The sequence below is a fragment of the Sylvia atricapilla genome, chromosome 1 (genome assembly GCF_009819655.1).
Source record: "Sylvia atricapilla isolate bSylAtr1 chromosome 1, bSylAtr1.pri, whole genome shotgun sequence".
NCBI lineage: Eukaryota > Metazoa > Chordata > Aves > Passeriformes > Sylviidae > Sylvia > Sylvia atricapilla.
The window spans coordinates 29,428,021-29,443,457 of record NC_089140.1 but is presented as its reverse complement, the minus strand read 5'-3'; the positions used below and the strand labels follow the sequence as shown (position 1 = coordinate 29,443,457).

General features: G+C 35.8%; 1 protein-coding gene across 1 annotated transcript in view; it reads left to right on the top strand.

The window, feature by feature from the left end:
* CRPPA (CDP-L-ribitol pyrophosphorylase A) overlaps positions 1 to 15,437 on the top strand; it is a 109,208-nt gene that overhangs the window by 18,698 nt on the left and 75,073 nt on the right. Inside the window, exon 3 of the mRNA XM_066318232.1 lies at positions 6,923 to 7,072. Coding sequence (XP_066174329.1) covers positions 6,923 to 7,072 — 150 coding nt within the window. The remainder of the gene's footprint in view (positions 1 to 6,922; positions 7,073 to 15,437) is intronic.

Below are 15,437 nucleotides of genomic sequence, written 5' to 3'. Positions count from 1 at the left end.
CAGAGATACTGTGTTTATTTCTGTATTTTTTTTTTTTTTGTACTGTAGATGGCTGTGAATGCCCTTCCTGGAAAGTAGTTTGATCTGTGTAAAAGAATACTTTCCCTGTAGTAACATGTGGAAACAGTTTCATGGAATAAAAGGAGAAGAAATTAATCAAAGTTATTCTGAGCTTCTTTTGCTGGTTCATAGCCAGACCTAATTTAGACTGAAATCCTTATGAGATGGTAGTGTTTGGAAATATACAAATAGTCTTTCACCCAACAAAAACCATTCCAGGGCATATTTGTAAACTGTTAGATACCTAGCTTGTCTAAATTAACATTGATTGTTATTGTTACATGGTTCACCAGTGTCCTAATGCAATCCTTGTCTTCATGGAAAAGCAAGATAAAATTGCTTGTATGTTTACCAAGTTCACAATTTTAAAAATTACTTTAATGGTGTTCCAAGATGGATGTAGTTGTCCTACTAAGTGTGACAAGCCCCACCATCTCCAGCATACAGTTTCAAAGAAGTTAGCTGCTTTGAAATTATGAAAATGTATTTCTAATGTACTTCTATTTTCAGTGTATTGAAAATACCCTAGGCATGGTGGCTAAATTATTTGTGAGTCTTGCTTCAGTTCTGTTTTGCTTGTCAGAGTTGAAAACAAGTCTGAATACAGAATTAAAACTCATAAATATGAATATTGAGAAAACATATAAAAACTTAAGAATAGAAACATTCTTTTAAATTTAGCACTAATAAGGCTTGCTTTTCTATGTGTCATATCAGGCCTATTCCCGAGTAATATCAAAACATTGTATTTTTAGTTGGGATGATTAAAATGTTAAGTAAGTAAAACGTAAAATACACACTTACTTAATGCTACTAGGCTGCTGAGAAGATAGTGTAAGGAAAGTGAATTTCAGGGCAGACAGGCTATGAGGGGAGAAGAAAAGTATTTTTGGTGTAATTAAAAAGTGTAAAGAAGTCATGTTAGAGAGATGGAAGGCTTTGCGTATTTATGACTAGACTCTGTAAAGGTTTAGGCTGTCATTCCCACTGACTTGAAGTTAGGATTCCGAGCTGGCTGTTTGAGGGGACTTTTTGTGTCTACATTAATACTTGGGGCTTACTGGGGGCAGGGTAAGTATGCCAAAGACATAGCATACTTTTTTTAGTAGGCCAGCCTGGAGGATCTGTGGTTGTCTGAGCTTGTTACCACGCAGTTCTAAAACAAAAGGAATTGTAGTTCTGACATTTTCGTAAGGATTTTGTGCCACTTACAACTTTTTTTCTCCCCAGTCCCTGTCATTCAACTTGTTGAGATTTGCAGCTATTTAGCATTGTTCTGTTTCAACTTTGGCTGCCCAAAATGACCAAATCAGTGATGCATATTGGTTTTCATGCTGTTTTGGGGCTTTTGGCTCTTTGTTAATTTGTTCTTGGTGTGTTGTGCTGTAGGTGGGAAGTGTTGGTCTCAAGTGAATGCTGCACTGTGTTTTGAATATCTGTAAGCTGGATAATTTGTTGCTTGTGATAAAAGCTCCCTCTGCCTCCCTAATCTTTATGAAAATTTTATTGGGTTCTGTGTGGATTTTACTACCTAATATTATCTTATTATAAATAAAATGAGGATGTCAATTATTTATGAATTTTCAGTAAAAGTAAGCTATACTGCATTATGTTGGCCATGTTGTTATATTATGTGTCGGCTTTTGTAATCTAAAAATTCATATTTCATTTTGTAATAAAAGATGTCATTAATACTTTTTGTGTTCAGCGGTCCATGAACTGATTGTGTTGTCTGATCTTAAAGCTCACCCTAGTTATGGATTCACTGAACCTACACATCTAAACAACTTCTAGTTAGGATGGAAGTATGATAAACTGAGAACAGTAGGTTACTGTTTGGTGAAAAGGTAGGTTGGAACACCTTGGATATACTGAAAACACTTGTGATGCCTTGTTATGCTGACCTTCCTCATGCACTTCATTTTCTACATTTTTTTTCCAGTCACCACTGAATCTTTAATTCTTAAATGCATATTGTGGTCTAGGAAGTTATGCAAAAAAATGAATGCAAGACTTTAAACCTTTTTGTAAATTTTTTTTTGTTTTGTGCAGTTTTTAAAATGGGTCATAAAAGACACCTGCTGTCTCTTCTGTTTTCTGTTGTTTCTAAAAGCATCTGGAATTGGATTCCGTTTCACCAGATCAATGGATGAGCTTGCTTATGAGTGACAGGAGTCTGTCACTTCCCCTGAAGTGACAGGAACATTCTTAGGACATTTTAGCAATGTTTTAAGGAAGTAATAGATGAGAAAGTTGTTTTTTCTTCCAATATTGTGGCTGCAAAAGAAAACTAACCAGTTAGTGGTATCTGTTTCAATGTCTGTTATGCTATGAAGCAGCATTTTAAGAGCTTGGTCACTCATATTTGGATACTTTAACTGATATATTTAACAAAATATGCAAAAATGGGGGAAAGAAATTAATTTTCTGGACATGCCAAGGTTAGTGCTTGGCTGTGTTTGAATTAGAGTGGCTGTGAAGTGGATATTTAAAGAAATTCGGTTTAACTATCTGTTGAATATCCTCTTCACATTCAGGAAGGGTGTATGATGCATTTTCTGTATGATTTTGGAAGCAAATCTAGTTGAGGTCTGGCTCAAAATTATTAAAAATTGGAAGACAAGTACTCCTGAGTAGGGAAGTGTCAGTATAAGACCCAGGCACTTGCTTTAGACTCACAGGATTTGTATTTTGTTTTGTGGTAATTCAGAGTGCAAAAAAGATTTTTGGAACTACAGTGACATTAGCAAGTACTTACAATTTCAATGAGGACCGATTTTCTTTGTTTTATTAATTTTTAAGTTCATGTCTGTACCTCACCTGAGAGCTGGGCCAAATACTTGTGCATTCCTGACATAAATAGCAAGTCAATGCTTCTCAAATTAGAGCAAATAAAATTCAACTACCTGAAACTCAGTATACACTCTCTTTTATTAATATTGAAATAGTTTTTGTTACTGATTTATAACTACAAAAACCAACATGGAAATCCCTTGCAAAGGTTAAAATGCTTGTTGTAACTGAATAGATGTGGACTAGATGAATGATTGTGTTCTTCATTTGCGCCTCACAATTACCAGAGACAAAACTCCCTTCAGGTACAATACTGCCTTATTGCATTATTGTCTCTACTGTGCCCTAATATTTAAGTGTTTGAATGAAAAAGTGTCTGTTCATTCAGTTCATTGCAAGGCTGCCAGGTGGAATTCAGAAAGGTTTTCTGCTTTTCAGAGTAGGAGGGAGGTTTGTGCTAACCAGAAAGAAGTACTGCAGAATGAGCCATACATCCTAAAAGTGTGCCCCTCTTTGACCTGTATATAAGACAAAACTCACAGCTCAATTCTTTTGATTTTACATGCCAAATGTTATGCCCAGACCATGAATGGAGATACAGTGAGCCAGTTTTGGAAGCAGAAGCATCTGTGGTGAGGTCTGTGCAAGCCAGCATGGGTTTGGCAGCTCTGTTGACTTATGCCAGCTCAGAGATGTTGCCAGCAGTACTGCAGATGCAAAGTTTCCTGTGTTTGGGACTCAGCTCTCTTGTGTCATATGAAAACAGTGCAGGGCTACAGGCCAGTGTTTTCACTTTCTTGCTCCTAGTTTCATGCAGTCTGAAAGAGGCCTTAGGAATTAATGTAGTTCGTGTGTCACTGAGGTGGTAAAAGCAGCCCTGTGTTGGGTCACATCATCTGGTTGAGAGAGCCCATGTGTGTTTGTGAGACAGAGAAAGGTCCTGTGGAAAATGAGCCAGTAGTGAGCAAAACAGATAATCAGTTTCTGTATCTTGTCTCAGCATTTTAAGGTATTGACTTAGTGCTGCACCTTGGCAAGCGTGCTCAGGCTCAGCTTTTGGGGCTTTTGGACTGCAGCTCTTTATCATATGAAGGTTTTCTGAGCAGTTGAAACTTCTTGGCTTTACTAAGTACCAGAGCTCTCCATTCTACTTTCAGTCACAGGACGAGTTGTCATTTTCTGGAGAAAAAGCTGGGGCTTGCTTTTGAAATCAATTGACTGCTTATTATCTTGATTCTGCATACACAGAATTTTTCCCCTTTGTATTATTGGAAGTCAGCCATGAATCTTGTTCTTTGTATTAAATTTCATGTTTTCAATCAGCCAGGTATAGTTTGAGTGGACCTGCTGCAGGAAAAAAAAAATCTTATTGTGCCCAACTTGTGATTTCTTATTGAAGTGGCAGGAAGAGGGGGGGAAAAACTCAGCCTGCCACGCTGGACTCAGTTATGGGGTATTGTAAAAGAAAACTGTAGTTGTTTGAAAAGTGCACTTGTTAAGTGTTCAGTGCCATGAAGCTTTCAATTATTTGAGAAGTTAATTGCAGAGTTTAAAAAAAATGTTGCATTTGGATTTAGTAGAAATTAGGTCTTTCTGAATTGTTTGGAAGAGCTTAGGCCTCAGCAGAGGGGGAGTTGTGGTTCAGTATTGTTGCAAAGATACCAATACAGATATTCATAATTTTTATTGTGCAATAAACCAGATGGCAAGAAAACAATGTGTTTCAGAGTTCTTTTAAAACATAATTCTGAGTATTCAATTTTATTTAGAATTGCAGTTTGGTTTTTTGTTCCTCAGAGTGCATGTTTCACTTGTGAGATTTGGTTACGCAAGTCACATTGTATTCTTCCAGCCTGTTTTATGCTGAAAATGTAACATGACAGGATTGTGAAAAACTGTAATAAAATATTGGATCAGCCTAAGGAACCTTCTTTTGATAAATGGCTTTCTGGAATGGTAACTGTTCCAGAAAAAAAAAATCAAATATATAGCTAATTACAGCAAAACTCTGGGTAGCATGCTGCTCTCTCTCTTTTCCCATGACCTTCTAATTTTATAATTTTGTGTATGTGTGTGATCAATTAAAATATGACAGCAGAGCAAAATTACATAGTCCAAATGCCCAGCAGCTGGGATATAGATGTAATAATCCATGTCCTTGAATCATAGGAAATAGAGAGGGGACAAATTGCAGATAATTTAGTCTCTCTACTTCTGCTATGCACAGCTTTTGCTCTAAGTACATCTGTTAAATTTACACCTCATTTAATACATGGACATATTACTAAAATTATAGTGGTGTTTAGTTTTCACAGTTTGTCTTTTCTATTACAGAAATAAAATTGATCCTGCCTAGGGCAGAAAGGTGGCCCAGATGATTTCTTGAGATTCTTTACAGACAGTTCTTATGTGATTGCATATTTTTTACTGATGTTTCTGTACCACATTTAACCTTTGGATGATAATGTTTTGCTCCATGTAGTTTTTGTGTAGTTATCTCTTTCCATGTATTAGAAAGAAAAGTGCTTTTCAGATTTTGAGAAAGTAGTTCAGATATTTCTCTTCTCACATGTATCTCTTGAACTTTTTCTCTTCCTTCATCCTGTCCTGGTTGGTCATGCATATCAGAACTCTTTGGGCATGAGAAATTGGTTCATGTCTCCATATTCATTCTGTAAAAAAGGGAACTGAGAAATTGTAGTTTAGAACTCATAAAGTGCTCAACATGCTGCCTAGGGTGTCACCTTTGTTTTATTGTTTAATAGTGTAAAAGGGGGAGGGAGGAAGAACTTGTTCTTCCTCTTCTGAGAGGGCAAAACCTTTTTTATCTTTTTCTACCATTTTATGATTATCTAAGGTCAGAAATCTTCTAAGAGTGGTCAGGACTCATGTATTAGAGCAGGATTTGCCAACAGAGATAAGTAAAATTGCTCATATGTGATAAGGCACCTATTTTTTTCTGTGTCAAAATTCACTAAACCTCAGAAAATATGTAGCTGCAGTAAAAAGTGTCAGAATTCACCACTGGGAATGATTTTCTATGTATAATGTTTTAAAATGTCAGATAATTCCACATATTTTGAAACAGCATCAGTTATTCTTTTTAATATTCTTAAAAATTGATAATGAACAGTACACTGTGATGGTGCTGTTCCCAGTGATTAGCATGCTTTTTGCCCTGTTACTTGGCAAGCAGTGTTCTGCCATTGCATTCTTTTCTTCATTATTGTATGGACCCCTCTTGTCCCAATTGGTTTAAGCTACATCCAAAGCATATGAGCATAAATTACTGATGAAGCGTGGGTAACTTTCTGGTATCAAAATGCCTAAAGCCTTGTAGAAGAGTTCTGTTTTAGAGATGCCACTGATCTTTAATACTATGTATTGATGAAAATATCAAAGGTATATGTTTAATTAGTTTCAAACCTAAGCAAAACTGAAACTGAAATACAAGCATTTAAATATCTGTTCTGCAGCACAGTGCTGCTGGATATTGAGTACTTTCAGGTGTATGTGTTGTTCCTTCTGATTTCACTGGTAAGTGTGGTTACTTGGTATTTCACAGGGTGAATTGAACACAGAGGAACAAGCTGAATTTTCTGAAACTTTTCTTGTATCTTAGTTCTGATTGGTTTAGATCTGTTTAGATCAAGCTGAGATCTGTGAAAGCAATAAGTGCTGTGGATTTTCAAGACTTCTCAGGTGTGTCTGCTGCTGTTTGCTATCTGAATAGGCCTAGAACTATCCTTACAGAAACCGCCTGCTATGTATAGAGAAGAAAGTCTGAAGAACGACCATCTCAGATATGTACATGTATTTGCAGTAGATGTTTATGAAGGACTTAAGATTCCTTTTTTTTTTTTTTTGGGTAAATTGTCCCTTGAAGAGTTCTTATACAATCTCCCATTGCTAATTAATCTTGAAAGTCTCATACAAAGTAGCATGTCTTACAGATTATGAGGAGTAGAAAAGATTTGGAATAATAATTTTCAAGCTTTTTGGACTAAAGCTTTGTGATATAAATTAATATTGGTAACATTTAGGTCTCTCATTGTGTTTTGTTCCATAGGCAGCAGGAGCAATCCGTCCTTTAGTTTCTACTGTTATTGCCTCTGCTGCTGATGGCTGCTTGGACCACTCACTGGAACGTGCCAGGTACAGAGCGAGTGAAATGCCTCAGGCTTTCTTGTTTGATATAATCTATGAAGCATACCAGCAGGTAAGACATTAAGACTTTCTAAGACCTTTTTTTCCATTTACTTTAGTTAAAAAGAAAAAAAAGGTGACTTTATTTCTCATCTTTCAAGAATACAGCTTCAGCACCTCTTTCAGATCACATCAAACTGTATGTATATTACTTCTGGATCTTTTATAAAAGCCTTATCATTCTAATCTATTCAAATTCTTGGTTAGTTAACTTTCAAATACAAGAGGAGAGTGATGGGCCTAAACGACTGGAAAGACAAATTTGCTTTAATTTGTATTGTGCATTGAATATATTACTTAAGTGAGTGGGTTTATGTATTTAAAGTTAGGTGTCTATATAAAGTATGTATTATTGACTGAGAATATCAAAGGGTTTTGAATGCGCAGTGTAATAGTGACATTTTTAGTAATTTAGTGAGATAGAGGCTGTTGTAAAATACTGAGAAAGTATAACTTGCAACATCTACAGAAATGTTTATTTTTTTTTCTTGTTGCATGTGTGTTATATATTATTCAATTAGTGGCTGAAAATAATGTTTACTTGTCTTTCTTCTAATTTTTCATTTTTTTTCCTAATATATTGCTTTGAAATTAACTTTATTCAGGAAAATTAAAGTTGTGGGTAATGTATTAAACCCTGACTCTTTTGCCTTAATTTGCCCTGAAGACTGCTTTCATTTGCCGCACCCTGCATTCACAGTTTACTGGAAACATTCCAGCCTTTTGCCTTAACATTCTACTTCCTTTTCATTCATCACCTTGTGGAAATTGCCTGTCCTCCAGGTATCTTCCAGACTGACTGGAAGCAGAGCATTTCTTCATTTGTCACTTGGAAGGAATTATTTTTCATGTTAATGCTGACAGTCATGCTTCCCCATCAGTCTTTCAATTCTAAACTAGCCCAAGTTTCTGATACTCACTTTCAGAGAGTACAAAGCTTAGAAGTCACTAACAACAGAAAAATGTGAGGACAGGCAATGAAGAAGCTGTTACTTAATTGTTTCTGTTCAGTAATTGTTTTCCTTAGAAATGTTGGCACAAATTCCATGTCATACCCTTTATGCTTGATACTTGAAGATATTATATGCTGAAGATGAAGAACTATCCCAAATGGAGAGCTACTCAAGTGATTGGACTGGCTTCAACCTTCTGATAGGAAGCAGGGGGTTATTCTTAGTATATGACACACAGCTGATATTTCTGAGATTCTACCTTGAATATAGTGGATAAACTCATAAGAAATGCAGCCTCTATGTGCATAAGAACACATCTCAAGAGAAAACTACTGCTGTTGGTTATACAACCCTTTTTCATGTGTGTCTCTTTTTGCAAATTGCATGTTTATGTGCTGTTTCTTGCATCTACCTTCCCCCTCATCCCCCAAACAACCCAGTAGTTTTTCTACTGTGTTTGCTTATAATTTGCAAATATGGTAGAGCTGGCAAATACATAAAAAGCTCTTGTTCTAAATGCCTCACTCAAAAGACAACTATATTTACAATTCCTACACTCTGAATAGAGTTTTTTCCCCACATATGCATTCCATCAGTCTTCTTTTTTGTATCCCTGCTCTTTCAAGAACAAGCCACCAAAGTTGTTAGAAACAACCAAGGCTATGGTTTCTTGTCCCCAGTTTCCTTTGCTTTGGCTACATTCTGGTCATTTTAATGCTCTGTGCCTGGACTCTTGGGAAGTATAACACTTCGCTAAAATCTCTCAACTCATATTGTTTCCTAATTATTTATGTTTCAATGGTGTCTAGCTGTCCAAGTCAAGGATTAAGACCCTATTGTTCAGGGAACTGTACAAACAAATAAAAAAAGACAGATAATCGTTGCCCTGGAAAACCTAGACAAGCTACTGTAGGACAGATTTTTGTAGGAATGGATGCAGCTTATGATGCTTCCTGAATATTAACATATCCATAATCAATCCCACAGCCTGGTGAAGGTAATTATCATTGTACAGTTGAACAAAGAAGAGAAAATAATTTTGTTACTCATGTTGCAAGTAATTCATGAAGCTGGGAATGGAATTTGTTTTGGCTGACTCTGCCTGGGATCGTGATCCCATGCCTGTGTATTTTATACAGTTTTGACCTTTATGCAATAGCAGTGTGGGGAAAAACAACAGTCAAACATGCATTCCTTGGAAAGAAACTGTCCATTTGAATTAGTGCTTCAAGTAACACAGGCTTTTCAGTGACACTGCAGGTAATGTGGAATACTGCTTTTAAACTCCATCTCTATTTGAATCGGCCGTCTGATGTGAGTAGATAGGTTTAGACTGTTTACTTCCACATATGTTTGTGAGTGTAAAATCTCTGAATATATTGACCACAAAGTTGTGAAATTCACTTAAAGGTCAGTTGTCTGACCCTTATAGGCTTGCTATCCGCAGTCTTTTTTGTCTCTTCTTGTCTGGTAGCAATCTGGGCAGAGCAGACTAGAGGTCCTTCTCTTTTTATTGCTGTTTTAAATTTATCAAATCTAGAATGGAATAAGGTATTAACACTGTTAAAATATGAAATAATATATTTGTATGATCTTTACCAAATTAAGCAATTTCCTTAGAAAACATTTTCCATTTCTTGCTCAAATTAAAAAAGATAGTAATGACTTGTGGAAAATAGAGCCTCCATTGAAACGCCTCCTAATTAATTTTATGTACAAATACCAAAGATTGATTGAAATAGTATCTTAAAATATATGTGTACCCTTTACATTTGGCACCAAAAATCCAGGACAGATTTGAGGAATTCAGCCAGGTTGTTCACCTGCATTTCATTGTGATGCATTTAATTTAATTTTTAGTCTTACATCCTCCCTATTGCCTAAAACACATATTCTAAACATATCTTTGTTGGGATATATGTTACTTTCTGATTTAGCTGTTATGATGTCAAGACTTCTAACTTCATAACTATTACCTTTCAAATTGCCCAATTTCTAAAATTTCTAAAATGTATAAAAATGACAACTTTTTAGTGAATTTTTACAACTTTTATTTGTATGATGTGTATCTAGCTCAGGGTGGACAAGTGACCAATGCAAACAACAGCAAGGGGAGAAAGAACTGTGTTTGTAGTGTGTGTGGATCTTGCAGGTGGGAGGCTTTAGGTTAGCCAGGGTTTTTCCTTGGAATTTTAGGTAAAAGGATGTTTAGATTTGTTAAAGGGATAAATGTGACATTGCATCACTACTCTTAGTTCTGGTACATCCTAATTTGTGAGTTCTCATTTCCTGCTCAGTGTAACGAACCACATTAATGGACAAATTAAAACCTTCAAAATCAAAAAAGCAAATCTCTACTAATTAGTAAAACCTCTGGAAAAGTTGTAAAAAATGGGAGAATCCATGATGTACTTCAATTCTGAACTACCTGGGACAAAATCAGCCAATTGAATTTTTTAAATTTTTTTTTGGTAATGTTAATAACAAATTCCTGGTCTTTAAAAATGCGTGCTTCTTTTCTGTTTTTATTAATCCCAAGGCAAATCAGGAAAGTTGAAGTGTTAATTGAAAATCCACCCCTTCCACAGACAGCAAATAAGGAGTAGATTCCTTAGACCAGACTTGTTCATTTTTGCTTAAGGTAGTTTCGTGTTTCTGTTCCACTTCTTAATTTAAATAGGAACAAATGTGAAGTATGATCCTGGAAGCCTGGAAGCAGGTGGGGGGAAGACTTCATTTACCAGAAGTCAAGTGTTCCCTGGAGCAGTACCTTTTAAAAGAATTAGAGTATCAGGAAGTCAGGTAGACTACTATTTTCCTTTAATCAGAATAGGCTGGGACTGATTTCTGTAATACTCGTTTTTAACATATTGTGAAATGCACAAAGATCTCAAAGGGTTTTTTGTCTTTAACACAAAGCATCTTGTTGTCTCATGTCATGTGTTCTGTACAAAGCAACACAACCGCAGTATATAAAGGCTGAAATACTCTAAGCACTGAACACTTGAAATGCATCTGCTAAAGCAACAAAGGTAGCAGAAACATTTGGAAAGCTTTACGCTTTCATGATCTGCAAGAGAAACAAACAAAAATGGAAGCAGAAGAGGAGAGGTAGGTAGAAGATTCTGACCAGCTTCTATGTCAGATATGCAAACAAACAGCCCTTGTAAGATGATACAGTGGTTAGGAGTTAGCATGAATGTGGAGAATACCAGAGAGTTGTTCTGTTCACCAATGCCACCAGTCCAGGAAGCTGAGAACCCTGTGAGACGGAATAGCTACAAAGAGCTGAGAAAAGAGCAGGACGTGTTAGAATGCCATACTGCAGGAATCCTCCATATGTGTGTGGTATGGCAAAGTCTGATCACTAGTTCAAAATTAAAGGATAGCTTTTTAAGAATCTTATATTAAAAAAAGATACACTTTTTTCCTCTGCTGATTATTTATACATTATCTTACCATTTTCTTCAAGATCTGCTGTACCTGTGTAAATTTACTGCAAGAACTACACACTTTTTGGGGGAGGGTGGGGTAATATTGTATTACATATATAGTTAGTTTAATCATCTGTTGATAGTGGACCTTTTGCAGAGTATGGGAGTTTATATTTAGCTAACCAGAACAATGAAGCTGAAGTGAAAAAGAAAAAAAAAAAAGAAAAAAAAAAGAAAAAAAAAAAAGAAACAGCAGGAAGCAGGAATCCTCATTGAAGGAGAATGAACTTCAGCATGTTTAGAGACATTTCTCTTCTGTCTATAACCTCCTTACAGATATCCTCACAGATCAATCTGATTTTAGGGATTCTATCTAATCTGTGTGGAAAAGGTGTAGAGATTAGTATTTTTTGGGACTACACTAAATTAGTGTATCTGTTCATAGCCAACATTAACCAGTCTTTGAATACTAAGCAATTACATTTACTTACAGGCCATTACAGCATCTGCCTGCATAGAAGGGAATGGCTATATATAAACATAGTAATGACAAGATACAAAACAATAGTGTGTCAGAGAGAATCATGCACATACTTTGATGCTGAATTCTGGGAGACAGATGTTCTTCCACTGCCCCAAAAACTCATTGCAAAAGGTCCACAGATTGGGTGGAGATGGGGAGAAGAGATAGTCTGCAAACTGTCCAACCTGGTCATTAGTAGAAGAAAAGGAAATCCTAAAATGGTTCTCCTCTAACAAAGCCCGGGAAATGCTCAGGGAAAATTTTGCCAGAGTAAGAAAGGAAGTTGGCTATTGTTAGGGCCATTGTAAAAGTATTTGCTCTAAGTATTGTCTTTTCTGTATGTAAATAATAGGGAGTGTATTCCATGTGGATTTTGTAAACTTCTAAAGTACTTTTTGAAAGGGCACAACATTACTGAGATTCTTCTTTCAAACATGTGCAAAGCATTTTAGTATCCTCTGTAGCAGGGAAGTGGAGTCAGCTGTAGAAGTTTAGCAATATTTTGGCATAGGTCAGGCAAAGTCCTTCGAGGCAAAATGTCTAGACTGATTTGGGGATTTTCCTGTGGCTTCATTCTTTGTTAAGAACATCAATGTCTGTCAAATTATTATTGCCAGGAGCAACAAGCGATTAGATGAACGGTAGTAGACAAATTGTTGACTAAAACCTTGGTAAATTTGCAAGAAAGGGTCAGATTCAGAAAAACGACTGAAGGATTAAAATATAAGTAAGGCAAAATTTGGGCATTTAATTCCAGTGCTGGAATCCTGAAAAAAACCACTGCTCATCCCCTTGCCAAGACTAAATATACCTGAATCTTCAAGACACCTCAACCTTTATTTTTAACATTCACCAAACATGAAACTTTGTGTATATCAAGGCATGTAAGTTGTCACCAGGGTTGACTAACTTAATATTTTATCTCCTGTAAGCACTCACTTGGGGATAATATTTTTTGTCTGATTCTGTTCCATCAGGAATTAGTGATATGGGTCAGAGCTGTTCATTTTTGTAGTGTAAAAGAACTGAAAAAGAGGTCACCATTGTTTTAAACATATGACAAATAGTGCATAAAATATATAAATTTTAGCCTAGGTTGCACTGGGTTGTTTCTTGACCTTTGTCTTTTTTAAAAAAGCATCCAGAATCTTTTATTAAGTTTATTGTGTTTCAAGGATGATCATTTAACCTCATTCTTACTCAAATGGATTTTGCATTTTCTGTATGCTCTGTGTGAGTGTGTAGGTCTGCTTCCTTTTCCACATCCCCAGGCTCTGGTCACCCACTTTACTTTTGTAGTTTATAGTTCCGTGTTCAGGTCTTAGAAGTGTATGTCATGTAACATCATTATTGTATTTGTCCTAAATCTGCATTCCAGTTTATGTCTGTAGGTTTTCTTCCTTCTCATTAAAGGTATTCTGAAATACTGAGTCAAGAAGTAACTTGTGAATTAGGCAAGAGCTGGCTAGACTAATAGTAATCTTTTAGTATGATTTATATGAAGACAGAACTACAAACCAATGTTCTTTGTATGGAGTCCCAAAGCAGCATTCTTCCATCTGCCTATAGAACAGGTTATTACAGTTTTAGTGTAATTACCTGCTTGGTTGGTCCAAGCTGGATACTCAGCTGAATAGTTTTTTGAAATTCCTAGCCCTGATTTTAATTATCTGTGTACTACTTGTATGAAGACAGCAAATATTTGTGACTTTTTCAATGTACAAGCTAAGCATATGAAATAATCTACAAAAAAAAGCCTTTCTGATTTGTTCATAGGTCATTAGGATTTTAGATGTGATGGTTTGACAGGGAAATCTGTGTACTCCTAAATGTTAGAAGAAAATCTATTTTTTCTTATGGAATGAGGAATTTCACATTATTAACAGCGCCCTTTCATTGTCGTGGTCCATGTCAGCTTTGATTTTATGACTTCAGTCACATTTAAAAAAATTATTTGGAACTTCAGTAGAACCTGAGTTCTGTTCCATTTATTGCATGCAGAAAGCTGGTAATTTTTTTCTTGTTTGGATGCAAAATTGCTATATGATGCTAATTTTTTAATAATGTAGTTTTGCAGATGTTCTGCCTTTCTCGGTTCATTTTCAGACTGTCCATGCAGACTGTTGCTTAACTACAGGGTTGTCAACCTCACCTAAATGAATATCCTAATTCGAATAGTCAGCAGGTTGTAGTTATGAGATATTTTCCAAAGAGATCTGTTATTTCACCTGGCGTCTTTTTACCCTGAAAACTTAACCATGAGGAGCATGAAGGAATAAATAATTTTTCCTATGCTTACAGTCTACCCAATTCTGAAGAATACTTTTCAGGGTAAATATGGTAAAAGAAATGTTGTCAGTAATGCTTTCTTTTATTCAAAAAGTGAGGCTAGATTGGTGGTCTGGAGAAAACTCTGCTAGTTTAGATAGCTCTGTACTTGATTAGTTCTTTGGCGCAATGGTAGAGCCAGGATATTGTCTGAATCCCCACCTTGCCCTAATTAAATTCTGCCACAGGAATGTTTGGAGAGATTCTAATGCCTTGCACAAGAAAGAAAAAGGGGTTTTGCTAATGGGATAATTACTTCCATTTTATGTCACTCTTCATCCTGTAGCATCTCAAAGAACTTTGCAAATTCACATATTAGCTCTTGAAACTCTTTGCGGCAGTGGTGCAAAGCTTCCACTCCACGGGTGAAATTTGGCATCTCTGTGGCAGTGAAAAGGCATTTTCTTTTCAGATGTAATTTGGAAGCGTATGTTTAGGAGACACAATGCAAATATTCAAGTTGGAAGTTAGATTGGATTATGAGAATACTGTTGTGTTACTGGATTTACCTGGTAAGTATCCTGTATCCATGAGAATCACCTGTTCAGAAAGGCTCAGAAAATGCTGAATACTGTGAGGATCCTGGTATCCCACATATGGGAGACCACCCACCTAAATTGTCATCTGTTGCTTGTTCTGAGATAGTAACAAAAAGTCAAAGTAGTGAAGCTGGAGGTTTTAATTGCTTGTTATTGACAGTTTGGTGTATTGAAAGTCAAGGAAAAGGTCCATTTATGATCTTGCATAATTTAAGAGGTGATTTTTCAGAAGTAAATTGTTCCAAGAGTGAATAATCTTATCTGTTTAAAAAAAAAAAAAATCTAATTTATAAATGCATTCTAGCTTGGCCTGAATTTGGCTCACCTCTGCTTCCAGCCTTGATTAAATTATCTGTTGGTTTCTAAATTTTGTAATGTAATGTATTTAGAAATCTCTTTATTGGGAGAATGTGAACAATTACTTCTTCAAATTTTCTTAGAATAACCTAAATAATCTGTATTTTTACATTAGGGCAAGATTTTTCTTGTCTTTGTCTTGTCCAAACAACTCTTTCTGAAGTATTTTTCCAATTTGCAAGATAATTTAAAAAGCGTAAACAATGAGTCCTAACACAGTGTTTTGACTTCTACTCTTGTCACA